At 38.7% G+C, this 27,452-nt stretch overlaps 2 protein-coding genes across 2 annotated transcripts in view; one reads left to right on the top strand and one right to left on the bottom strand.

Moving 5' to 3' along the window:
- The window catches only part of FRMD7 (FERM domain containing 7), a 19,582-nt gene extending 10,765 nt beyond the window's left edge, over positions 1–8,817 (top strand). The window contains 5 exon segments of the mRNA XM_024128045.2: positions 2,955–3,050; positions 4,415–4,578; positions 5,901–5,969; positions 6,308–6,368; positions 7,765–8,817. Of these exon segments, the coding sequence (XP_023983813.2) occupies positions 2,955–3,050; positions 4,415–4,578; positions 5,901–5,969; positions 6,308–6,368; positions 7,765–8,817 (1,443 nt within the window).
- Positions 8,818–10,731: 1,914 nt separating this feature from the next.
- Positions 10,732–27,452, bottom strand: part of STK26 (serine/threonine kinase 26) — a 65,596-nt gene continuing 48,875 nt past the window's right edge. Inside the window, exons 4-12 of the mRNA XM_024128207.2 lie at positions 22,870–22,926; positions 18,047–18,155; positions 17,804–17,961; positions 16,698–16,883; positions 15,440–15,588; positions 14,306–14,399; positions 13,819–13,881; positions 13,600–13,736; positions 10,732–12,533 (exon numbers count right to left, since the gene is read on the bottom strand). Of these exons, the coding sequence (XP_023983975.1) occupies positions 12,509–12,533; positions 13,600–13,736; positions 13,819–13,881; positions 14,306–14,399; positions 15,440–15,588; positions 16,698–16,883; positions 17,804–17,961; positions 18,047–18,155; positions 22,870–22,926 (978 nt within the window). The 3' untranslated portion in view covers positions 10,732–12,508. The remainder of the gene's footprint in view (positions 12,534–13,599; positions 13,737–13,818; positions 13,882–14,305; positions 14,400–15,439; positions 15,589–16,697; positions 16,884–17,803; positions 17,962–18,046; positions 18,156–22,869; positions 22,927–27,452) is intronic.

The following is a 27,452-nucleotide window of genomic DNA, read 5'->3' as shown; positions in this document are numbered from 1 at the left end:
TCTGCGTCTTTATTCCTGTCCTGCCCCTAGATTCTTCAGAACCTTTTTTTTTTTTTTGTAGATTCCATATATATGTGTTAGCATACCGTATTTGTCTTTCTCTTTCTGACTTACTTCACTCTGTATGACAGACTCCAGGTCCATCCACCTCACTACAAATAACTCAGTTTCATTTCTTTTATGGCTGAGTAATATTCCATTGTATATATGTGCCACATCTTCTTTATCCATTCATCTGTTGATGGATGCTTAGGTTGCTTCCATGTCATGGCTATTGTAAATAGTGCTGCAATGAACATTTTGGTACATGGCTCTATTTGAATTATGGTTTGCTCAGGGTATATGCCCAGTAGTGAGATTGTTGGGTCACATGGTAGATCTATTTTTAGCTTTTTAAAGAACCTCCATACTGTTCTCCATAGTGGCTGTATCAATTTACACTCCCACCATGTTTATTTTTGTTTTTAATTCCATTTCTCTAGGAGGTGGGTCAAAAAAGGATCTTTCTGTGATTTTTGTCACAGAGTGTTCTGCCTATGTTTTCCTCTAAGAGTTTTATAGTGTCTGGCCTTACATTTAGGTCTTTAATCCATTTTGAGTTTATTTTTGGGTATGGTGTTAGGGAGTGTTCTAATTTCATTCTTTTACATGTAGCTGTCCAGTTTTCCCAGCACCACTTATTGAAGAGACAGTCTTTTCTCCATTGTATATTCTTGCCTCCTTTATCAAAGATAAGGTGACCATATGTGCGTGGGTTTATCTCTAGGCTTTCTATCCTGTTCCATTGATCTATATTTCTGTTTTTGTGCCAGTACCATGCTGGATTGATTACTGTACCTTTGTAGTGTAGTCTGAAGTCCAGGAGCCTGCTTCCTCCAGCTCCGTTTTTCTTTCTCAAGATTGCTTTCATGTATCTATTTTTGCTAACCCTGATTCTTGTTATTTCCTATTGCATGAGAGAAAATGGGAAGGGTATGAGAGCAAGACCGTCATGTTAGTTGTGATCTCTTTCATTGTGAATACTTCTGTGGACAGTTGGGAACAATATAGATGGTCTATTTTGTCCTACCTGAAATCCAGTCAAAGAGTATTTATGTATTGAGTACCCTCTATCTGTTCTTCATTGTACTATTCTTTCTTTTAAAAAAAAACAGCTTTATTGAGCTATAGTTTGCATAACATAAAAGTCATCTGTGTTAATGGTACAATTCAATGAGTTTGAGCATATTTATAGTTGGGCAGCAATCCATTCATCCTTCTATCAGTATATTTATTGTACATCCACTCTGTGCCAGGTACTAGAGCTGCAGAGGTAAGCAGGTATGACCCTGACTTAAATTCTAATAGGAGGAAGACAGACAATTAAACAAGTAATTATAAACAAGTGTGATGTGCTTTGTGCTAGAAGAAGCATAAGATGCTAAGGTAACACATGTGAAAGGGACTTGACATTTAAGCAAGACCTGAGGAAGTTGTCCAGACCAACGGGATAGGGTTGGCTGATGAAGGAGGGTGTTCCAGGGGAAGGGAACATAGGCAGAGGCCCTGAGAAGGATAAAGGATGACATAATCAAGAAACTAACATTAAGCATGACACATGGCTCCTGTCATTACGATAGTCACAATTTAGTTTGAAAGACCAGAGAAATAACGATCAATATCAGACAATGAGTAATCAAAAGCTAATCTATCACATTTACTTTAGTTGCAGAAGTAGTATACCCAACAAAATAATGTGGTTACCTGTAGACAGCGGTTAGATGGGGACAGAGGTAGGAGTGACGGTGGCGGGCGTGAGACTTCTCAATATATTTATTTTTGTACCCCCTTTGATTTTTGGACCATGTGAACAAACAAACAAACAAACACACAAGAGAGTTAAACTGTTTGAGAAGTCCAGGAGAGCTAAAGGAGTTCAAAGGAGTTAGAAATGGATGTAGGCTGTGGCAATGATATGGAATATCCTAGAGGAGGCGCTAGTCATTCTGGGTAAGGAGAATGAGGAGACCTATGGGAGGGAAGGTACAGAGTTGGATGGAAAGGTGTTTTCTGGGAGCAGTGGGATGAAAGTTATAGTCAATATAGTTGGGGCAAGAAAATCAAGCCAAAAGAGTTTAGAGTGGATGTAGGTGGTGCAGAGCTATTGAAGGGGTTTGAGTAAATGAGGTGGCAGAATAAATGGGATTTTTTTTTTAAAGCAGTTGAATTTGGAAACATGGGAAGGGGGTGAGATTAGAGGAGCTATTGCAGTTCAGGTTTCCCCTGCTATTTGAAAGTAGAGCATTCCTATGAAACCTTTCCGAGCTGAAATAGTGTAAAGTGAAGAAGCATTACCTGAGGACACATCTTGCTAATGGGTGCACAAAATAAATCGAGATAAAGTACCGATGTACAGTTCAAAGCTATGGTGGCTTGATGCCGAGCTGCCGAGCAGAGTGTAGCTCCTGGGGAAGGAGCTTAGAGGTGCCACTCTCACTGCTCAGGGTGTGTGCTGCCTCTATAACAGCTCACTGCAAAACCAATGCTGATTTGTATTTTCGCCTTTTTTGGAGTAAAAGCAAAAATCCTCTTTGGATTTCTTTCAGTTAGCAAAAACTTGTAATAATGTGGGTCTTTCGTAAAAGCGAAATAAAAGCAAAGTGGCGTAAAGCGAACTTTCGAAAAGTGGGGTATACCAGGATACCTGCAATCTTTTTCTACTGTGATTCCCCTATCCTGGTTAGAAACTTTTCCCAGGCATGCCCCTTCTTACTTGCATTTCAGAGCAAGCTTGTGTCCCACCTGGAATGCCTTCTTTGGCCATAGCTTCTATCTAGTACAACTGGATCAGTCTGTGCAACAGATAGATCGAGGATAGTCCTGTTCATGAATACATTTTCCAACAGGTTTGCATTGTCTTACAAACCAGCTTGTGCTGACATTAATCCTGAAATCTGTCATGTGTTTCATCATAGGGAAGTACAAAGATCAATACTTTCAACTGGGCTAAAATCCGCAAGTTGAGTTTTAAGAGAAAACATTTTCTCATCAAACTTCATGCCAACATCTTGGTAAGTAGCTTCTGAATTAATTCTTTTACTTTCTACTCACTTGAGATTTCTTGGTTGTTTCTGCAAATGGTTTTATTGTGAGTGATGAAAGCTGCCTGGCCCTGACCGATGATAGTCTCCCTCTTTTGCCTCTACATAAATAAACCAGAGCTTTAATCATATTTTTACTAAAGGCAAAGCACTAAGAAATCCTATTGGCAGTTCAAAATGAATTAAGTAATAGGAAAATGGGGTGGCTGGGATGAAAGACAAGTCTCCTTAGAAACCATTTTTCAGGGATTTGGTAAGTCAAATGAAAGAGCCCAGATCTAAGACTGTGGACATATTAATTCAACGTTATTTGCTTCCTCTTATAAAGTATTTTCATCTTCTTTCCTTAAGCAAAAATAATTGAACACCTACTACATGCCAAATAATTGAAGACCTACTCTTTCCCAAAGCAGGATGTGGGGCGTGGGTATATATTAAGCAACTATTGGGCAAGGCTGCGTCGTACAGGGTGGGACAAAGGGGCTAGAAAGAATTTTTATGACTATAAAGGAAATTAAAAATATGTATCAACTACGTTTTTGACCTACAGGTAATTCAGTAGTTTGGGCTTCATTCTCTGAACCTTAGCCTTAGATAAAAGTGTTCGTTTGAGCAGTTCAGAAGACTGAATCCAGTGTGAAGCTTGTGAAGAATCCCAGGGCTGCATCCAGGGGCCTGGAGAGGAATGAGAGAAGGGGAGCAGCAAAGTGGACTGCACACGTACAGAGGCAAATGGGGGTATATAGTGAGTCAGGAGATGGGGCAACCTTGCACTTTAGGTCTGGAAGACTAAGCTCCCCTACAGCCGATTAGAATACGCTAAATGCGCAACACAGAGCATCACAGAACAAGGCAGCATAAAAAGGGAGAATGTTTCTAGCTGGTGTGTTAAAAAGACTCATGTATATGCAATCATCGTATAAAGCCTACCATTTGTAAGAAAGATCTCCTCCTCCCTCCCCTTTTCCTGTTGGTCATTTATAACTTCTTGTCACTTTGAAAGGATGTCCTTTGATGTTCATTTTAACCTAATTTTACAACTTCATAAATATGTTCCTGGCAGAGAAGAGGGGGTAAAAAAGCGTGTGAGGTGAGGAGGGTGTGCAGAGCAAGATTTGCTTCTTAGAGAAGGTTCTGTTTTTGAGCAGTGGCCCTGTCTGTTCCTTGGAAGTTTGCCAATCATTTGGTTTCAGTAGGTGTGAAGCTGAAAGGGAGCCAAGTGGAAAATCAGAAGCTGGATGGGCCCCTGGACCAATAGTTTAGAAGGCGTTGGGATTTGAAGGTCTTTGATACTCCTGAAGGATGTTTTGCTTGATGGAAATTGGTTTATACAGGTGTTGTGCAAGGATACCTTGGAGTTCACCATGGCCAGCCGAGATGCCTGCAAGGCTTTCTGGAAGACTTGTGTGGAGTATCATGCTTTCTTCAGACTTTCTGAAGAGCCCAAATCAAAGCCCAAAACCCTACTCTGCAGCAAGGGTTCCAGTTTCCGCTACAGGTAATTAAATATTGCACACAGGCAAACTAAACACACAACTTCTTTTCAGTAACATGGAAGGCAGTAGGAGGAGCTTGAATTCTAGAAGCAATAAAGAATCCATTTCAATCACATAAAGGATGATACCCTGTACTGCTCAATCTCTGTGTGACTCATTAAGTCAATATTTCCTAACAGGGAGGTAGGGGCAGGTGTACACCCCACTTAAGAGGTTAGATCGGAATTTCTGCAAGGATAAGGGGGCCTATGCCGTTTGAGAAAACGTAGTCAATGAACCTATTGTTTTCCTTACGTGCAACTTACATGCTAGCCATAGGAAGGACAGCTCAACAACATCCTTTTGGTGGTGGTTAGGAAAAAGATAGGGTGAGAAAGCACTGGAGGTGCTAAGGGATTTGAGAGGTTGAACAGTATGGTGGTGGAGGCTCCTTACTACACGTTAGCACCTTGGAGGAAAGGAAGCGAGGTCAAAATAAGAACTTGTTTTTACTTGATCCCACCAGCCCAGGAGTTCTTTGGAAGACGCTTTCAAACTCTTAGCTAAGATAAAAAATTCGAATCCAATGCTTCCCGTGAAGGATTTTTCAAGTAGTAGAAGCCTGCCCCAGTAAAAAGTGAGATTTTTACAATGTACATATTTTTATGGACTCTTTCCAAAATGTATTCTACAAATCCCTGCCTTTTAAAACAGATGATACTGAGGATATTTTTCCCCTTTCTTAATGACCTATTATAAACATCACTTATTATCCTCTGCCGGCAGCTGTAGCGCAGTGGCAGCCTCAGGGCGGGGAAGGCATGTCAGACCCTGCACCACAGTGATAAACGGCCCAGACTTTTTGGATTTTATTATGTTAGTGATTTCTTTTTTGGCTCTTGTGTTTCTCCCAGCAATCAGCTGGCTTTCTTTGCTAGCGTATGTCGGACTGGAGCAACCTGCTTCTACTGTTTAGTTAGCTGTTTTTCTCCTGTCACGGATTGGGAAACCAGACAAATAGCCTCATTAGAAACTATGTGTAAATTTGGAAGAAGGGGAAAGGCCTTTAAAGGAAAGTATATTAGTTTTCAAGGCCAGAATTTGTAACTGTTATATAGCGCTGTTCAGAAGCTTTTAAAAAAACTTCTGGGTTCTGAATAGTTGAGGTTGCTTTGCCTGATCCTCGGATAAATGGGTATTATTCATGTGATGGTCAGAGATTCACGACATGTATCATCCATCTAGAATCTTTCGATTTCAACAATAAATGACACTTTTGAGTTTTGGTTAGCCTACTGGCTTACAAAGAGCATTCATAAAATTGTCTATCTTGTTTTTATAATAGCGGAAGAACCCAAAGGCAACTTTTAGAATATGGGAAAAAGGGGAGGTTGAAGAGCTTGCCATTTGAAAGGTACATGGTTTTGTTTCTCTTTGTCACATTGATTTTTTATTCTTTAACATCTTTAGTGGAGTATAATTGCTTTACAATGGTGTGTTAGTTTCTGCTGCGTAACAAAGTGAATCAGCTATACGTATACATCTATCCCCGTATCTCCTCCCTCTCGCGTCTCCCTCGCACCCTCCCTCTCCCACCCCTCTAGGTGGTCTCAAAGCACCGAGCTGATCTCCCTGGGCCATGCGGCTGCTTCCCACTTGTCACATTGATTTTTAAGTTGAATTTAGAGGTTTATAGGGATCCTGTACTCACATGAAGACTATTTCAATTCCTTCTCTGTTTGGGGATTTCAGGAAACACCATGAACGACAGTGCAGGTCCTCACCAGACCTCCTCTCTGACGTGTCAAAACAAGTAAGGTTTTTGAAAATTCCTTCTTCTTTAGGTAAATGTAATGCATCCACATTTCAAATGCTTCCAGGAATTGATTCTGCCAGAATCTCCCAGTATGTAAAGAGGTTACTCTGGTCAAGTTAGGTTAGCCTCCTGGGGAGGTCTGTCAACTCAGTCTCCAGCCAATAGAAGACCATTGGGTAAACTGGTGTGTGTGCCTTCTAGACTGGAAAGATCTGGCACGTCTTTAAATTGCACCCTGTATTGCTAACACCTTGCAAAATGCAGATCCAAACGAATTTCTATGGCTTTGTATTTTTAAAACTAAAAGCTGCTTTTTTACCTATGAAAATCTTAAGGCTTAGAGGAAGCTATAAGGTCTTGGGTTAAGTTTTTTTTTTTCAATAAATAAATTTATTTACTTATGGCTGCGTTGGGTCTTCGTTGCTGCACGCGGGCTTTCTCTAGTTGTGGCGAGAGGGGGGCTACTCTTCGTTGCGGTGCGCGGGCTTCTCATTGCGGTGGCTCCTCTTGTTGCAGAGCACGGGCTTCAGTAGTTGTGGCTCGTGGGCTCCAGAGCGCAGGCTCAGTAGTTGTGGCGCACGGGCTTAGCTGCTCCGCGGCATGTGGGATCTTCCCGGACCAGGGATTGAACCCGTGTCTCCTGCATTGGCAGGCGGATTCTTAACCCTTGCGCCACCAGGGAAGTCCCTTGGGTCAAGGTTTTAAAGTACTTTTGCTATGTAATTTTGTTAATTTAAGAACAAAGTGCTATTCTCCTGGAACCGTGAGACGATGGCTTCATTTGAGTTTTATAGTATGAACCATGCCATTTTTCTTTTGCTCTCCCTTGAAAAAAATTAATTAGAGGTCTCATAAACTCTGTCTTCATTCAAGTCAGAGGCAATTTTTATCTGAAAGGCATCACAGAGGTATAATGCTGGAAGGTACCATCTAATGATTGACCGTCTCATGCCATTTACAGCCCTCCTCCCCACCAATTTACAGAAAATAGGGAGGAGGCTGGAACAGGGAGGTTAGGAGACTCGCCTAAGGTCACACAGCAAATAAAGGCAGAGCCAGGACCAAAAGGCAGAACTCCTAGCTCTTGAATACAGCTACTCAACCATACTGCTTGAAGTACGATGCTGGCTCAAGTGGAAAGAGAATGCGGAGGCTGGGAGTGTGATGGTGTTGAGAAAGGAAAGTGTCATGTCTATTTTTCAGCACATAAATTGGGATGTGGTACAAGTTGTTACCTTTTATGTATCTATTTATCAACCCTGGCATAGAGCATGGGTTGAAAGGCCTTTGTGAAAAACTACCCTTGCAAAATTCAAGGCTCATTTAGATCCCTGCCTCCACCCCCAACCAAATGGCTTTTTCCTTCTTTCACCAACATGTTCTTTCTCTCAAGGTGGAAGATTTGAGACTAGCCTATGGCAGTGGGTACTACCGAAACGTGAATGGAGTGCACGCCTCTGAGCCTGTGCTGGACAGCAGGAGGAGAAACTCTGCAGTGGAGGTGACGTTTGCGGCCGAGCTGGAGCCTTCCAAACCAGAGGCAGATCCCACATCGTTACATCGGTCCCAGAGCAGTTCCTCGTTCCCTTTTATTTATGCAGACCCTGTCTTTACCACCGACCCCGATCCTGACTACTTTGAGGAAAGGAGTCCTCTAAGCTCCTTCCAAACAAGCTGTAAGTCTGCTGACAATCACACGAGCACATCTTCTGGCCTTACAAGCAAAGTGAGTCCGGCAAGGCAGCTAACTTACACAGATGTGCCCTATATTTCTTGTACTGCTCAGCAGGTTGATATTATGCCTCCCCAAGTCGTCTTTTATGTGGACAGACCACCCCAGGTGCCCAGACAGTCTCCAGTCATGGCAGAGGAAAGGGAAAGGCCAGACAGCTGTCTACAGCCTACCGCAATGAAGCCAGCCAAAAGAAGCCCAAGGAACCTCAGAATGAAGAGCTTTCAGCAAGACTTTCAAGAACTCCAAGAAGCCATGGCCCAAACTACTGGCAGGAGCAACCTCAATGTAGGTCTAGAAGAGGAAGATCCAAATTTAGAAGATGCATTTGCATATAACATTCAAGAGCCGACCCCTAAATGGTCCCAGAGCCAATTAGACATGAAAACTATCCGTTTTCCTTTTGGATCAGAATTTAGACCTTTAGGGCCTCGTTCTGCTCTGAGTCGTAAAGCTGACCTGTTTACATATATGTTTGCAGAGCAGGAGTTTCCAACAGTTTTAATGGATCAGGGAGCAACAGAAGGGTATGTAGCTAGTGAATCCAGCGATTCTGAATCAGAGATTCTTAAACCAGACTACTACTCTTTGTACGACAAAGGAATAAGTTCACCCACGGCCAGAATCCGCTTGTCTTCTGGTAGTCTACAGCTAGATGAAGAAGATGAAGATGCTTCTTTCAATACATCAAGTGCTGAGGATAGGACTTTGTGAAAACCATGTAATTACTTTTTAGCTTAAAGTGTGAACCCCATGAACATTTCCAGGCCAATTCCATGTTACTAACTTAGGTGAAACACAAGGAACCTCCTGCAAAAACCACTTTCTTTGTTACTATTCATTGGTATTAAGGGACTCTTCTAAGATTAGGCACTTAGCTTATGAAAGATCCAGCTCTGCCCCGTTCCTCAAGCCTCACTCTTCTATCCCCTCTGAATCATTCCGGAACATGCCCTTTCCTCACCAGCCCCGTAGCAGAGTGAGGTGGGTATTTGTCATCTCCATTATACATTTCCCCGAAGAACAGTGATAGTATGGATTGACCTATAGAATTGGGTTCTGATATCATTTAGCGATTTGCTAGACTGTGAGTGTGTTGGTCATTTTGTTCTTAAACAATATTACAACTAAAGGTTTCAGTCCTCATTATTTGCGTGGGACCCAGTAAAAATGGCCCTGTTTTATGTTAAAGACTTCAATTTTTATAACATATGTTAGGGGGAGCATGGCTCTCCTATATTTCAGGAACAAGAAGGAACATAGATCCTCTCAACAGAACACAAGTTTATAAGTAATCTAGGACTAGGCAGAATTCTAAACCTCAGAAATTCAGGAATTGATCAATTTCTAAAGCCAGACATCTGCCTGATGGGGACAATATGATGTTTGACTTATTCTTCATTCTTAACTAGCTGTAATATGCAGTGAAAGATAAAAGTTAACATGTCGGTCTGTTTATGTTATCTCTCCTGCAAGCATTTTTTTTTTTTGCCATATCTTGTTGCGTGCACGTAGGCAAGGAAATGAGATGAATAGCATTTTAATAAAGAGTGATGGAAACCCATTTATTTGAAAATTAAGTTGTAAGTATGAACTTCATTTTGTTTTCAGTCGATTTCAGAAGTGATTGGCTCTAGCCTATGATTAAGGAACATTTAGAGAACAAGGAAAAGGAGGGAAGCAGGTAAAAATGTATAGTCAGGGGTGGAGAAGTGGTAGAATTGGGGTAGCTGAAAAAAAAAAAAAAAAAAAGGTAGTACTCCAGGCTGAGTTAATGAACCAAAATTCTATTCTTGACCCATTCAAAATTTCTCTATTATTTCCCTTGGAAGGTATAGCATTCTATTTGAGAACTTTATTTTCTTTATTGATTTTAATGGTAAGTAAGACATATTTACAAGATAATGTTAGGTAGTGACTTCAAAGAAATGATGCAATTATGTAAGCAAGCTATTTTTATATACAACTGAATGGAGAAAAGATGGATGGAATAGTTTTCTTACTCTCCTAGTCCTTACACCACAAAAATCCCTTTGAATATACCTCACTCTACCTCTTTCCAACATGCTAACACTTTCCTTCCTGCTCCTGGAATCGAATCCGGTAACTCACAAGTCTAGAATAGCTATTTAATAATAAGACTATATTGAAACCCAATCACCTATATATTAATCCTATAGATACTCAAAGCTATATTAAGTTCATCTTTGACCTTTTCTCTAGGAAAAACTCAAATTCTTTTAGGATTATATGCTATTTCTCATCTCAGTTTCTAGAAATCTTTGTGAAATTTGTTTCCCCCAGAGAAATACAGCGTTCAAATCTGTATAAAATTTCCTCATAAAACTATAACTAGGGTGACCATAAAGTTTATTGTGTAATCTAGGAAGGACATTTTTGAGTGAAAGAGGACTCTATTAATAATTTTGTCAGGACAGGAGGCAGAAATCAGGACATATTCACTGGAGCTACAATCAATGTTTAATAAAATGTGAAGAATACCTGCTAGTTTCCAATGGAAACACTAGTGTTAAAGTTCCAACAATAAATGAAAGGGGAACAGGGGAAATGATTTGAAACAATTAAAATACCACACCATACCCCCACCTCAAGAAAACGAACATTGAGGACCAGGAAACTTAAATATTTATTTTTAACCGCCCCCCCCCAAAACACTGAAGTATGCTTACCCAGAAACAGTTTACAGGACTAATAACTATAATGAATAAGCAATACAATTTTCTATTCATGGTGCAGCTGTGCTGTAAAGTTTCAAATAATCAATTTTAAAATTTGTTGCTTTTACTTTTACAAAAATATTCATTTGATACATGATATGAGCTGCAAAATTATTACCAGACCCCTAAAAATTATGAACTGTAATTGAGTTTCAGTTACACAGCACGTGAAAAATTTAACTGAACTATTACTTCAAAATACAATGTGTTAAAAGTAATTATTACAGTATAGGCACCAATGAAAAAATTTTCTTGGCATGTGACACAACAACAACTTATTCAAGTGTCTGTATTATTATTACAAAAAAGGAAGAGGTAATGGCCACTTTGACTAAAAACTGTATTCTTCACTTGAAGAAGATCTTTCTTCTAATATTTGGCAATTATTCAGGTTTATTAAAATGACTTTTGTGCAAAAACCAAATTGTTCAGATCCAAACAGTAAAACATTAACTATCAAAACTAATTAATATCAATAATTCTACAACTACTGAAATATAGCCCCACTTCAGAACTTAGGCAGGCATAATATATATACTGGGCTTAAAAGAAAAAGGTATTACCCATGTAACAGTACCATAAATATAACTGAAAATTAACTGTACAGTCTAACTTACCTTTGTACGGACAGAAATCATCCTGTACTATAGTTATTTTCGTATGAACTAGAAATTGCTTATTTAAATACCCTTTCAAAAATGAACAAATGATGTTTATGTATTGGATAGTTATGAGGAAAAAAATGTATAAATAGTTTATAGGACATTCTATGACCATGACAAAAATATGCTGGTGTCAATTATATTCATACCTGTTGATCAGGTATTTATAATCACATGATAATCAGCTTCTTTTAAGCTCCCCGAATCCAAGCATATAATATGCGATTTGAGTTGATTTTAAAAATGAATCCTAATTCTTCCGGTATTACCAAAAATCCATCCTTGGCTAATTAGCATTGCTTTAACTTTCCAACCATGTCAATTGTCTCTTCTATAAGAGAAAGTAAATACTGCACACCAAGAGGTACCTCTGTTGCTACACGTTGCCTCTAAATGTTTCAGACGCAGGGCTCTCAAATGTGATCATCATCGAGCTGCCTGGAATATCATACCCACTTGGGAGAAGAGTCAATAGTTTTCCAGGTTTCATTTCTAAGAGCTTATTAAAGACTTCTGCTTTAAGAACGTGTGACTTGTTTCCACCTCCCCACCAGTAGTCATCTTTAGAATATGCTTGTGTTTAAAAAAAAAAAAAAAAAAAAAAGCTTTTTGAGTCTTGATGATTACAAAAGTTGAATATTTAGGATGACTTTGAAAGACCTGTATGTTTCATGAGTGTACAGTTAACTAAAGATCAAAACATGAAAGGTATTCATCCTAGTAACTTAAGTAATAATGATACCTAAAAGCAAAACTGTATCTCAACATTTACTAGAATACAGGTGAAACTACAGTATTAAAAGTTATTCCTTACAAAATAATCTCTTTAAAATATAAAATGATAAACACCATCACAAAATAGTTGAATAGCTTCTTCCAAATCTTCAATGTCGCAAAGATCCAAAAGGCACGTGGAGCTCATGAGTTAAGCACTGTTAAGCTTGAAGTAGCTTTGGTGGGTTTCTCTGGGTCCATATGAAATAGAAGCCACTAACAAGAAGTTTCTTAGGGGGATTCATCTGCTGAACACCTATAAAATTAAGAAAAACTTAAATCGATATACAACTATGCATGTGTCTATTTTACATCTGTATGAACTCTGCAATGAAAGACTTGATTCAGCAAAAACCAAAATTGTATTGCGTCTCATCATGTAAACGTTAAAATATAAAGCAGTTCAAAAATCCCTTCTGGGTCTGATTTTACAACTTCCAATTGATTTGTTTGCAAATTGGAAAAGAGGGGAGGTTTCCACTAAAAACTAAGGGATTTTAAGAGGGGCTTTAGCTGATGAGTATAAATAGGCTTTATCAGCCAGAAAGATCTAGGAGAGTGTGTGTTTTCCAGGCTGTATGGTTTGTTCCAACTTGATCCCAGCGGCATCACAAATACGAAGGAATATAAAGATGCACTGAGAAGCAGTATAATGGGATTAAGGCTAAGATCAGTAGTGCTTTTTATAACTTGCTTGAGCTAAGGAGTTGTGTTTGTATATGCATACAAAAGTCTTGTTTTAAAAGGGAGTTTAAAAATTAAATGTAAGAACTTTATTGAATGTGAACAAAGTTAAAGCAACAGTTCAAGAGGCAGTATAGAAACTGAAATCAAACATAAGAACCTTTTAGAGTCTTCATTTGAGTTTCTCTACCTAAAATCCTTAACTTTTCTTATGGGGGTTAAACTTAATGAACTTTAGCACTGAAACAATGTGAACAGCAGTGTGATAAGAGTAGTGGCAAGAATGAAAGCATTCCTCAATGGTATTTACAAGGGTCCAAATAAGAATATGTCCCCTGACCTTTTGTCTGTACTCCAAGTAACAGGGAAAGGAAAAAAAAAAAAAACAAAAAAAAAAAACAGGCCATTTCGTTCAGTGGAAAACTACCTTGTAATGCCCGAAGATAATAATTCCAAAAGCTAATGTTTAAGATGGGCAACAAACAAAACAGTTTTCAAGCATATGACTATTAAGAATTGACTTTGTTAGGAATAAACGGAATGACTGAATCAAGTAGGTAATTATATTATCGCATCATAAATGAACATCCAACAGAAAATGTCCAAATAGTTTTTTTTAAATGACATTTCAAGCTTACTTTTGAAATTTTTCAATTAACTTCTTCACCATTTTATCTGTGATGCCAGGACAGGCAGCTTCAGCCACAGCAATACTTTTCTCCAGTTCTTCGATTGCCTGATTCCTGCTAGCATTATTCTCATCCTGCTGTTTAAGCTGAGAAAGATCAATAGCTATAACATTTAAAATTACTATACTTCTTAAAATAGATATCCAAAGCTAATGAATCTGTACTTACTTCAGCAAACGCAGGTGTGATTATCATAGACAAACAGCTCAGGGTTTGTACAAGATCTTGCTCCTTTGAACAAATATTATAGATTATACACGTGAAATTAAAATAATCATTCATGTGCTTTCATTGGAATCCTCCTCCCAAAAGACCCAATACAGGGCAAGTTTCCATGCTTTCTTCCCATCACTAATTCCCATCCATCATCCAGAAGTTCTCTAACTTAGAGGATTACAACTGATATACATGAATCCACTGGGTTTAGATAGCTCTAGGTAAAATGCATTTTAAAACATACCAATGGCCACTTAAATGACTTCTATGACCTTTTCTTAATTAGCTCAAAACGAATGGCAAATGAAACCTACTATGGACACAGTGAGGTAGATGAGCATTTAGGGGTATTAAATTCTAACAATTTTTGGCCATCATACTCTCACTATAGAGTTCGAAAAAGTCTACCAGGAGGAAATGATCATCTCCATATACATACTGCCCCATTCTGTAGTTTCTTTGGATCTGGCTTCTTTCGCACGGTGGTAAAGCTCCATTCAGGATGAGTATTATTTTCCCTGCTGGTGGATTCCCTAAAGAGATTGCCAAAGATACTTCTATAAGTTCCTAAATGATACAGCTTGGTGAAAATACCTGATCGATGCAGCCAGACTCCAAACGGAGAATTGTCCCGATGTATAAAAAATCATTTGATCTCAGTTTCAAATAGACACTGCTTTTTACTGAAGAGGAGCAATGGTTCTCAACTCTAAGTGTGTATCAGAATCACACGTGAAGGTCTCTTACTATATATAAAGCCCTGCCCCAACCCCTTCCCACTGACTAGATCAGGGTCTCCTGTAGTGTGGCTTGTGATTTTTTTTTAAATGTTTATTTTATATTGGAGTATAGTTGATTTACATTTTTGAAAGGCTCCATGGGTGACTCTCATGAGCAGCTAAGGCCAACAACCATTAGAACAGAGTGAAAACAACTATCCTGGTATTTTTTAGACCTTTTAAAAGTTGGGCAATTTCTCATAAATGCAAGTAGTGTCTAAAGAAATTTGGTGTTGCCTTTGTGTCAATTCAGCTAGCGAAGGAGTAACTTAAATCATGGACTTAGAGGCTAAAATGTTAGTATATATAAATGCTGCAGTTAAAAAACAGTGCAACTTTTTAGGGGTACAAATGAGATATAAATGAATATTTCAATGTCCCGGTCTGATCACGGTTTGGTACAGGGCCAAGAGGTGGGAAACGTTAGTTCTCCAGAGGGATTTTGCAGCTTGCCATCAAAGTAAGAGAAGACGTTGCTCCTTACCACTTTGGGCAAACTAGTAAAACCCCTTAAACCGTATCTTGTTCCAAAATTTTGTAATATACTCAAGTATCCACTAGGGGTGAGACCGAGACCATTTAAAATGAAAGCAATGCACTTCTAAGAAAACAACGTGTTTCCAAATTCATTGTACTTCACAGACCGTGATTTTAAAAGATTTTCACAGTTTCTAAAGTCAGACTTTAGAATAAGGTTTATACTTTATGCTAGAGAAAGCATATTGGATCACAGTTAAAATATATGCAATATTAAAATGGGCTATCTACATAAAAATTAAATAATTGGTACATACGAATCAGAGCCCTCAGAATCAGATTCGTCATCACTGTGTCCCTCGGCCTTCCATCTCTTAAATCGATCTATCAGTTCAGTCAGATAAGAAGTCTTCTTTGAATTTTTTACAATGAATTTATGTTTCAGAAGTTCTTTAGCTGTAGGACGCTAAGGAACAAAAAAAGAAAGGATGCATGAATATTTCTAGGCTCTCTTGATTGCAAGGAGTGATAAGAAATCACTTCAGTTATTAAGCTGAAAGGTGTAAAAGTATGTCTGCAGATACGAGGACAACTAAAATGCCATAGGACAATAGCTAATTCTATTTTTGAAGTGGCTCAAGGCAACCAAATTAAATTCACTACTTTGGTACCAATTTGCTAAAGCCCAATGGGCAAAAGGTGGCCTACCTACTAGCAACAGGCAGCAGGGCTTTCTTAAAAGCAGAGGAACACATGGCAGGACTTTGATAATTAAGTAAAACTTTAAAAACGTTTCAAAATAGTGCTTTAAAATACTTTTATTATATTTACTGTAAATTGGAAAAAAAGGATGAAAACGAGCAAGGCTGTAACTCTGTTATTATCTGCACGTATCATATGACCCCCTTCTTCATCACACATGAATTCATATTGCATCTAAATACAAACACCAGGTGCTGTGGGGGATATTTCCCCCCCTAGTATTTTATTCATATGAAAATATTCATTAGCAACTTAAAAATTGTCACATCAAATTCAGTTCTTGTATATTTCTAGTTTCTCGAAGTCATCGGGCAGCTTTATTTTAAAAACAGTAAAACAACTGTAATCAACTTTGCCAAGTAAATGAATGGAGCTCATTAGACTTCAGGAAACGTACACAACTTCATGTTGGAATTTCTGAACATTAAATAAAAAGTAGTGAAACGCAAACAACTTTTCATGAAAAATGAAAACACAGTTGAATAAAAATCATCGTGAATAGTTATACATATACTTTCATAATGACATCCTAGAAAATGAACTTTATTTCCCCCTGAAATAGGAAATGATCAACAGAATAAAGAAGCAGCTAGGGACCACAGAAAAAAGAGAAAAAGATGCAGGGGAAGGAGAGAAGGAACTACGGATCTTGTCAACAACTAAACAAAATTAGCAACATAGAGGGAAGAATCACATTCCTGGATGGATCTTAGACAGTTTTCACAGGCACTGTATTCCTCGCTGTTGAACAAACCACACTGGCTCTATGTAGATCTGATCATAGAAAATAGTAGTCATAGCATATATACTCACAAATGATGGATCTTTGTTCAGGCAAGCATCAATAAACTCCTTAAAGGATTTAGTAAAGTCTCCGACAAGAGTTGGAGGATTGTTTTTTGGAATAAGAAACAGAACTCTCATAGGATGCATATCGGAGTTAGGTGGCTCTCCCTTGGCTAGTTCAATAGCAGTAATTCCCAGTGACCAAATGTCAGCCTAAGGTAAGGAGGAAAGAACAATTACCTTGAAGTTCCATTCCAACATATTGCCACAAAATAACCTGTGGAGTCTAACGGTCATACAATATGAAAGTGTCTCAAGAAATGTGATGTTAATAAATTTTTATTAATATAATTCATTTATTTTAAAAAATGATCAAATCCCCTACTTTGTGCCAGGTACTGTATTCTAGGCACTGAGGACTCAGGTGGTGACCAAACCAGACAAAAGCCCTGCTCTCAAGGGGCTTATGTTCTAGTAGAAGAGACAGATAAATAAATAAATAATAGGATGTCAGATGGTGCTAAGTTCTGTGAAGAAAATAGTAAATCAGGATAAGGGAATAATGAATAAGGTAAAAGGGCTGCAAATTTACACAGGATGGCCAGGGAAGACTGTTCTGTGTAGGTAATGTTTAAGCAGAGACCTAATTGGGAGAAAGGCTATTCCAGATAGAGGGAGAGGCAAGTGCAAAGGTCCTGAGGCTAGAGGGGACTTGCTGTGTTTATGGACCAGCAATGAGGCCACTGGGGCTGAAGCAGATAGAAAATAGAGGGCCAATGAAAATTAATTTTTAAAAAAGTGGAAGTGAAGAGAGATCAAAAAAAAAAAGAAAAGAGGGGAGAGTGATAAGAGATGAGCCAGAGGTAGACAAGGGCCAGCCTGTAGAGAGCCACATATGTGATAGTAAGAACTTTGGATTGTATTCCAAGTAGGATGAAAGGCCACTGAAGGGAAGAAGGTCCAAATATTACCAGCATCAAGGGAACGTGTGATTTACCAGCAATATCTGACATGACTCTAGCTTTTGGAATACTTTCAAAGGAAGGAGTATTAAGGCAGTTTATTAAATGGGAGAGTATGCTATATAAAACTTAATATTAAAAACAAAATAGCTTGTACAGGTAACACTTTACTTTTGAGTCATAAGCTGACTGCTGGATAACTTCAGGAGCCATCCAAAATGGTGTTCCCACAAAGGTATTTCTCTTAATTTGTGTATCTGTCAGTTGGCCAGCAACTCCAAAGTCAGCAAGTTTCACATCTCCTTGTTCTGAGAGCAAGACATTGGCAGCTAGGAGGGAAAAAGAGATGAAAAAACCCTCAGCTTCCTCAGAATGCATCTGTTTTTCTCAGGTTCACATTAGACTTCTGTATACCTTTTATGTCTCGGTGAATTTTCTTTTCTGAATGCAGGTAGTCCAGACCTTTCAAAATTTCCTTTAGCATGGTAGCAATCTGGAACTCATCAAATGGACCAGCTCTCAGCTTAGGGGGAAAAAAACACATACATACATATACATGTAAAAGTTTGGAACAATGAAGTTTGAACTTGACATTCTCTTTGAAATAAGAGAATCGCTTAGATATATGAAGCAGTTCTGTTTATTAAACCAATATTTAAACAAATGAGAAACTTGTAAAAGGTGAGGAAAGTTAAGTCAAAGGGCAGAAAGGGTTTTTTAATGATTAGATTTAATCTTGAAAGATAGTACAACCTACATACTAGCTCCAAATCCTAAGGTTCTTAAATATTTACGTCAAAGATCTAAGAAACATGCTCAAATAATGACAGAACTAGCTTTCTTTTTCTCAGATAGGAAAAAAGAAATCAGCTACTTAAATTTTGGCATTTGCTGTTTAAAACTTATTAAATATTTACACCGAACTGATTTTTTTTTTTTTTTTTTTTTTTTTTTTTTTTTTTTTTGCGGTACGCGGGCCTCTCACTGTTGTGGCCTCTCCCGTCGCGGAGCACACGCTCCGGACGCGCAGGCCCAGCGGCCACGGCTCACGGGCCCAGCCGCTCCGCGGCCTGTGGGATCCTCCCGGACCGGGGCACGAACCCGTGTCCCCTGCATCGGCAGGAGGACTCTCAACCACTGCGCCACCAGGGAAGCCCCGAACTGATTTTTAGATCAGACGGTCCATAAGATTTTTGCAGCAACCAAATTTGATCATACGGGTCAGCTGTAGCACAGTTCTTAGCATTTGTGTATTTCAAAAACATTGTAAAGCGTAGAGCCTTTTTTGAGACTCAGATTTAAATGTTAGCTAGGAATATAATAATTAAACTATTCAGACTTCCATTGTAAAAAAAATATCAAATTATGGAGGGATACGGTTTTTCAAATAAATGTAACACATTTCCCTGTACTAAAGCCAGTAGTTTTAACTGCAATACAAGGAAAGCAATGATTAGGTTTCTGGAGAATTTGTAATGGAATATCTGAAAATCTCTCCTTAAAATAAATGGTTATTTTAAAATTCTGGTACCTCATAAAGCACAAACAGTGGACTGTACAATATTATTACAGGAAAGGGTGGGAATCTAAAGTCAGAGCTGAGGTAGAGTTCTGTTTGCTGGAAAGAGGGAAGAGGTGGTGAAAATCAAATATTGCCCACGCTGCCTCACACTGGGAGGGATTCACAGCTCTTTGGCACCTTCTGTATTTCATCTTTCATGAATGCCATATTTATTCTGAATAAAGGGCACTTTCATGTTGAAATTTAACAGCTTAAAATAGAAACCACACTTCGGTCTCACCATTTAATATTAACTATGCTCTGGATATATAGTATACTCCAGGGATGTTCATAGTTCAATAGGTGCCTTTCCTAGGTAACATTATCTGTTTACTTTCAAATATATCAACTTCCACCCCAAAAGTTTCTATTTAAACAGCAGTGATTAAAGTCATCTAAAAGGTGAAAATGGCACATTATTTTATTGATTGCTGGCAATGAAATTCTGAGGTACTATCAAATAAGTTAAAGATAAATGTCATACTACTTAAGATTAGTACTTAGTACCCCTGATCATAAAATGTTGACAGGGCCAGAGGAGGTATACCCTCAGTCACTTAGGAAGTTGGGCAAGGTCCGTATAAAAGGTACTAGCTATCATTCTGAAGGATTTCTAAAAGTGCCCCGGATAATACAGAATTTTTAAAATATATGTAAGTAAAAACAAACAGAAAAGTGGTCCTACAGACCCATTCGCTTATCTGGTATACTTAGGTCCAGTTTAGAATTCAGTAAAAGTAAAATCTCACTTAACTGGGTACCGGAGGGGGATGGTAGGGGCGCCTGGGTGGCAGGGAAATGGGAATGGGGTGGTGGTAGAGCTGTGTTTTTCTTGTTCACTATCAGACAGAAAACTGTCCCAAACCTTGTGGTTAAAATGTTTCCTTAGCCATGATGATAATGATCAGAAAAGGAGAAATAAGGGAGTTGGAAAGAGAAGGAAGGTAAAGTAGATGGAACACAGATTGCTTTTTAAAAAATTTCCAATGCAACCTTGGGAGAGATGATGCAAGATCTTGGTTGACTGTCCCTGGAGCGCACAACTGAGCTTCTCTCCAAAGACTGAAGACCATAGCATGTCTCTAACAGCTAACACTTCTGCCCCCAGGGCAGTGTACTGGCCTTGTGTGATTTGCCTCTGTTGTCAACTGAGGATATTCAAGAGAGGGACATTTTCCCTTTCAGAGACTATCTACTTGTGGGCTTGGGGGTGTTCCCCATACTCTTTTGACTTCCAGCCAGTCCCTAATGCACCATGTTTTGTTATGCTTTCTCTTACAGTTAGCATATTGTTTCCAACTTTTTCCCCTGGTGCTCATGTTTTATTCTCTTAACCTTATTATATGTGTTTTTGTTGTAAGTCACTGCAATTCTATTTGGAAAGAAGTAAGGTATAATCAATTCAATAAAATAATGTACAGTATGCTCAAAGTCTGTTCACATACAGCTAATTATTTTTGTTAGAATGGGAGGGAATCTTGAGGTATACACTATATAATGTTGACATCAATACTGGTCATAATCATGTTCCATTAGTCAGGCACCAGGTTAAGGGATGAACACTCTCTACCCAGCATCCCTCCTGATTTCTCTTGTCCCTGGTAGCAGTGCCCTCCTCTAAGCCTGATCCTTTCTTAGATTCCCCCAAATGATAGCATTCATTCGTACAGGACTATATATGAAGAAGAAATAGCACATTTTCTCATCACTTGCTCTGCCTACAAAGTCCAGTCAAATGAGGTTTACAATTAAATCACAATATCATTAAGTGTTAGGGCTAGAAAAACAGAATTAGAGAGATTACTCATCTAATTTCTTCATTGAACATTTGAGGCACAGGCTAACTGGCTTGCCCAATATTAGCCAGCTAGTCAATGGCAGAACCAGGACTAGGGTCTAGGTCTCTTGATTTTACGAACATTTTAAGTTCACTGAATTTATGCTAATAGCTATTTGTTGTATTTAGGTGGAGATCAGAATGGCAGAATGAGATTATGATCTCACAATCATTTCATTCAGAGATTTCATAAAACTGACCAAACTACTACTGGGGATACAGATTGTATTAGTTAGGGCTGGGCCAGTGTCCAGTGCTTCACGTTGCTATCAGAAATCCGGATGAAAGCAGTGCACTAGCTTTGCCAATGCCTACAAAACAGGGAAGCGACATGGTAAGCACTTTTGGGGGCCAGTTAACTGTGATGAATTTGGAAAGGGTTCTTAATATTTAAGAAGTGGAAGGAGGCTCGTGGAGCAATTGTGAGGCTTCTTGTGGAGCTAATGAAAAAACTATTGTGTAATCAAACCATGTGACAAGAGAAATAGAGCTGAGATCATTTAACGGCAAGAGGAGAATGAGACCTGACTCCATATGCATGAAGGATTATTATCCAAAGAAACACCAGTTATGTTCTCTCACTAGAGAGGAGAGAGAAAGAAAAAAAATGAACTCGAGCTTTAGGATATAAGAATTACATTAGACACAAGGAAGGATGACCTAACTCAGCAACTGATTAAACTGAGATGAATTCCTAGAAGATGAGGCTCTCCATCAAGTTTAATTACCATTTCTTTAGAATGGTTTAAGTATGGTTCTGTTTAAAGGGAAGAAAATCGCTTATGGTCATTTCTGTTCACAGGATTATTTGAAACTTTGGAGTCATTGGCAGTCAGGATGAAAGCCTTTAAGAAATATTTGATTACTTTCAGTCAGAAAAACTCATCTCCACTTTAAAAAATAAGAATTAAAATTACTTTTAGAAACAGCAGACTATAATTTCAAAGGCAGAAGCATATTATATAAAAGTCATATAATATTAAACATGGAAGAGGAGCTTAGTGCAAATTCTTTGTTTTATAGGACATCCAAGTCCAAGGAATTTATGTGTCTGGTTCACAGTCACAGATTTAGTTATAAATAGAGCCAGCGCTAGAACCTCAAACTCCCACAGGCCAGCCCAGTGGTTATTCTACTACACAAACTTGTCTCTAGTCATTCATATTGCATTTTAAATACACTGTCATATTAATAAAGATTTAAAAGGTGGGGAACAACACTGACAGAATCACACCACTTGGGGAAAACAACCAGTGTTTCTCAAAAATATTTCATGCACGAACATATCTTCATTGGTTAGAACTTTTCCCCCATACTGCAGGATTGTAGCAGCCTGGTCCCTGCCCACTAAAATGGCTGTGGCACTTCCAAGTCATTGTGACAAAGATGCCATCACATTTCCAAATGACCTATAGAGGGGCAGAGAGAACTCTGCAGAGAGCTGGGTCTGTACGCCTTCTTGGTCAGAGCCCAAGAGCCAATTTTAGAGACAGTTATCTGAATGATATCTTTTAAAAAAATCTACGAACACTGAGTCTTCTCAGGGATAACCATGTAAAGTAAAACTCTAAACTGATGGCAACTGTCACACACTCATTCCTAATTTCGGGGGAATTTTATTTTATTAAGCTGTTTGCATTTCTTATATACTTTAAGAATGCCAGCAACGTGCGGAGCCCTGCAATATAGCTGAATCTATATAAGAGTAGTAGTCCTGAAGACAGAGTGAACATATTGACTAAACAACCACTTAGCTTGTCCAAAAACCATTGCTAACTTCAGTTAAAAGAAAAAAGTGCACATATGGATATATGTGTGTAATTATTTAAAAATACTTACAAGATCCAGTGCTGAACCACCGCCGAGGTATTCCATTATTATCCATAATTTTGAACCCTGTAAAAGCCATGATAATTTTAATAATTATATACCTGAGCCACGTAACATACTAGCATAAATGTTAAATCTGACATACTAATGTACTGGTTCTAAAATATAGGTTTAAAATTAGTTGTTTGGAACTCAGAATATATTTTTCCATAGACTATTACAAATGAAAGTCAAGTTCTGGGTCTTGGCCCTCCCTGAAACCTATTTAGCATATGATATAGCTAAATAAACAACACATTATTGTTCCTTATTGTTTAACTGTTAGCAACTTTTATAAAACCCAGAAAATAACCATCGCTTTAAATTATTTTGAATGATGATACTGAAGGGAAAAGATCGTTACATTAAAGAATGAGGAGGTAAATAGAGACTTGTAGAAATTTTGAATGGGGCTTCTGGGTACTTCCCATGTGATTCTAGAGTTTGAGGACACTGGGTATTGTGCCTTATTTTAGTTTTTGGCTTTTGTTTTAATGTACTTTACAACTTTTACCAACCAGGATTAACGGGGATTTTTCGTACACATATGGAACCTAGAAAGAACATTGACCCCCCTCTCCCCCGAGGTAAATGGATAAGAGAAAGGGAGTGTGTAGCTTAAAAAGCATTATGATTAATCCATGTAGAATTAGCTTCACTGTAAGTTGTACAAGAGGAAATGGAGCTCATAGGGGGAACACGTGTATTTGAATTACAAAACAGGTGTACACACACACACACCATTCAGCTACATCAGATAAAGTTTGGAATAAATCATTAAATCATTTTTCTTTCAGCTATAGTTTGAAATACGGGAGACAGCTCTCCCTCCATACCATTTCATGAGTGGTATTCTCTGAATTATTGTAGGACCACAGAACTGACTGGAAGCAGAATGGTTGGTTTTACTAAACTGGCCAATAGCCAAGCTGTGAATGGATTGTGTTCCAAAAGTCCATTTTTAAGTAAGATGTTTGGAATTTGGAAAGCAAGCATTTTCCCATAAAAATAATGCCTAGGTTCCTGGAGCAGTGTCCTCCAAAAAGACAATTTAACACAAAGGTATCCATAGTATAGCAGAAAGGATACCAGAGACACTACCATTTATACCATAACAATGTTTCTAGGGGAAAATATATTCAGTGTCGTGCTTCAATTTGGGATGCCAGGAACACATTTCTCACCTTTACAGTCCCAGCTGTGGAATGAAGATTCTCAAGCTGTTGCCAGTGGTCCTCAAACTCCAAAATCCCTGGGAAGTACTCAGGAGTTCCATTCAAAATTTCCAAGTGTCTCCATGAGACTGGGGCTTTATTATGGCAGAGTATGGACTCCAATAACATGATGATGAGTGTTTAGGGGACACCGTAGTGGGGGGAATGGGTTGTGGTGTAGGGTAAGGGTCCGGGGAAGGAAGGCTCAGTTAAATTAAGATGCTGACATTATGTAGGATGTATAAGAGAAAGAAAGGAACAATGTTCCCCGCCCATCTTGACATCAACTCTCTCCTGTCACAGCAGGCCAGCTTGAACTGAGAAGAGAAAGAGTGGTGTATACAGTAGGAAGGAGAGGAAATAAATCCCCATAACAGTGGGAGAGGAGAAGAGTTCCAGGAGTGGTTCATGTAACTTGTTTTCATGTATAGAAATTAGGACTCAGAACATGGGAACCGTGAACCTGATGCGTCTTCATACTTTTTTCTACAGAAGAAAAAAGTGTTTCTCACAATGCCGTACAGCCTGAGAAGTTTTTCTTTTGCCACGTTTTTTCCCTAAGTACTACATTCTATCTCATAAATTCAGAATGCTTCCCATTCACCTGACATTCAAAGAAAAATAAAAAGATCTTATAAAACATGTTTATCTGTTTTGCAGTTCTGCATGAATGAAAGCACCTGTTCTCCAAGTTAAAAACAATGTGTGTCTTTTTTTTGGTACCGATTCAAAACAGAAACTTACCAAAATGTATTCATAGAAAGCTTAAAAAGCCATTAAACTTATGACTAAGCAAATTCCCGATCTGAAAAGAAGGCTTCCTCTTTGCAAGAGAGCTATTCAGTGGAACGAGGACTCTTCTGAAGCAGGCAGGGAACCAGGGCTGCCTCATAGCTTTTCTGGCTGCTTCCTTCTGATTGCCACTTCTGCAGACAGGCCTCGCTGGAGGATGGTTATAGGTCCAGATATTCAGAAGACTGCGAGGCAGGCAGGGGAACTGAAACGAGGCCCGAGCGGGCACAGGCACGAATGGCGAGCTGGTGGGGCTCCTCCCTACTCAAGGAAGCTTAACCCACACAGGCTCTTACTCGTTCCTTGTCCACAGCAGGTCTTAATGAAAACACCAATCACAAACCAAACCCAACCAAAAAAACCTAGACCCTGTGTGTTTGTATTCTTTTGGGGGACTACAATTTCTATCTTTGATTTCTGGTAAAAGATGTTTGTGTTGGAGAATGCAAATATGTATGTTTGGTTTGTTCGTAAATAATTTAAAAGGCTAAGATGATATCTACATACTGGTTTACAAATCCAAAAGAGCCAAGTGACTCTAAACCTCTAAACCATAACCATATATCTGGCACATTTAAGTATAGGAAGTCCCTGAAGGAAAAATGTCACTTCTCCAATTATAAAATGATCCAAATGTTTTAACAATGGGCTGGAGGAGTTAAGTTTAAAGTCCTGCATCAGGGACTTCCCTGGTGGTGCAGTGGTTAAGAATCCGCCTGCCAATGCAGGGGACACGGGTTTGAGCCCTGGTCTGGGAAGATCCCACATGCCGTGGAGCAACTAAGCCCACGCACCACAACTACTGAGCCTGTGCTCTACAGCTTGCGAGCCACAACTACTGAGCCCACGTGCCACAACTGCTGAAGCCCGCGTGCCTAGAGCCTGTGCTCCGCAACAAGAGAAGCCACTGCAGTGAAAAGCCCGAGCACCGCAACAAAGAGTAGCCCACACTCGCCTCAACTAGAGAAAGCCCACGTGCAGTAACGAAGACCCAACACAGCCAAAAATAAAAAAATAAATAAAATAAAGCCCTGCATCAACATGGGTGGTCAGTTAGGGGTTAGGAAACGGCTCTCTGTTCCAAAATTCAGAACGCCTAAAGAGTAAGTACTTCAAGAAATAGTTACAGATGTAGAAAACAAACTTATGGTTACCAGGGGGTAACGGGGGAGGAGGGATAAATTGGGAGATTGGGATTGACATAACACACACTACTATACATAACATAGATTACTAATAAGGACCTACTGTATAGCACAGGAAACTCTACTCAGTACTCTGTAATGGCCTATATGGGAAAAGAATCTTAAAAAGAGTGGATATATGTATATGTATAACTGATTCATTTTGCTGTACACCCGAAACTAACATAACATTATAAATCAACTATACTCCAATAAACATTTTAAAAAAGAGTTAAGTACTTCAGAGTTATACTGTTTACTGGGGAGAAGTTGGAGCCTAGTTTTAACAAATCACTGGTGTCTGGAGTATCAACTCCATCACCCCATGGGGCCTTTGAATTTGCCACTAAAGCAGACACTTGGCCAAAGGGGGGAGAAATGCTACTGTGGAACTTGGAATTCATTTGCTCATAGAAAAAAATGTTTAAAAAAACATTTAAAATACCCATTATATATATTTATGAGATAATTATTGAACATAGATCAAGTGCATGTTGAATTAAGTAGGTTGGTCTATGAAGCAGATAGCCAATCATAACACTGACCACATAAACCAGCATGTGTAAGTGAAATAAGCCAGTCACCAAAGGGCAAATGTTGTATGATTCCACTTATATGAGGAGTCTATGGTAGGGAAACTCATAGAGACAGAAAGTAGAATGGTGGTTATCAAGGACTACGGTGAGGAGAGAATGGGGAGTTATAGTTTAATGGGTACAGAGTTTCAGTTGAGGAACATGAAAAAGTTCTGGAGATGAATGCTAGTGATGGTTGCAAAATCACATGAGTGTATGAAATGCCACAGAACTGTACATTTAAAATGGTTAAAATGGTAACTTTTGTGATATATATTATACCACAATAAAAAAAGAAACAGAATGTGAAATCTTATATGACTGCAAGGAATAGTAGAGATCATCTTGCCAGATACTTTACCACCTTGGAATCGTTTTCTTCCAGTCTAGAATGCCTTGTCTATACCCCACCCTCACATCCCAAACCCTATCAAAATCATACTCAAGACCCACTTTAAATGCTATTCCCCACTTTTGGGGTTATTGCACTTGATGAACCTACCCACAGATAAGTGGGAGATATGAGACAAGTTAGATATACCTATCTGGGGCTAAGGAGAGAGGCTGAAACCAGAGACATGAATTTAGGAATTGTCAGAATAAAGTAGATGAGACTGACCAGGGCAAATATGCAGAATGAGAGGAGTGTACAGAGTAGGTGACCGAAAAATAAATGTCTGCTGAATTGAATCTAATATGGGGCTTCTTAGAGGTGTATTATAGGAAGTTTAAAGCTATTCTTTTTTTTTTTTTTTTTTTTTTTTTTTTGGCGGTACAAGGGCCTCTCA

The sequence above is a fragment of the Physeter macrocephalus genome, chromosome 21 (assembly GCF_002837175.3).
Source record: "Physeter macrocephalus isolate SW-GA chromosome 21, ASM283717v5, whole genome shotgun sequence".
Classification (NCBI taxonomy): Eukaryota; Metazoa; Chordata; class Mammalia; order Artiodactyla; family Physeteridae; genus Physeter; species Physeter macrocephalus.
Note: the sequence above shows the minus strand (reverse complement) of the source record. Positions and strands in the feature narration are given on the sequence as shown.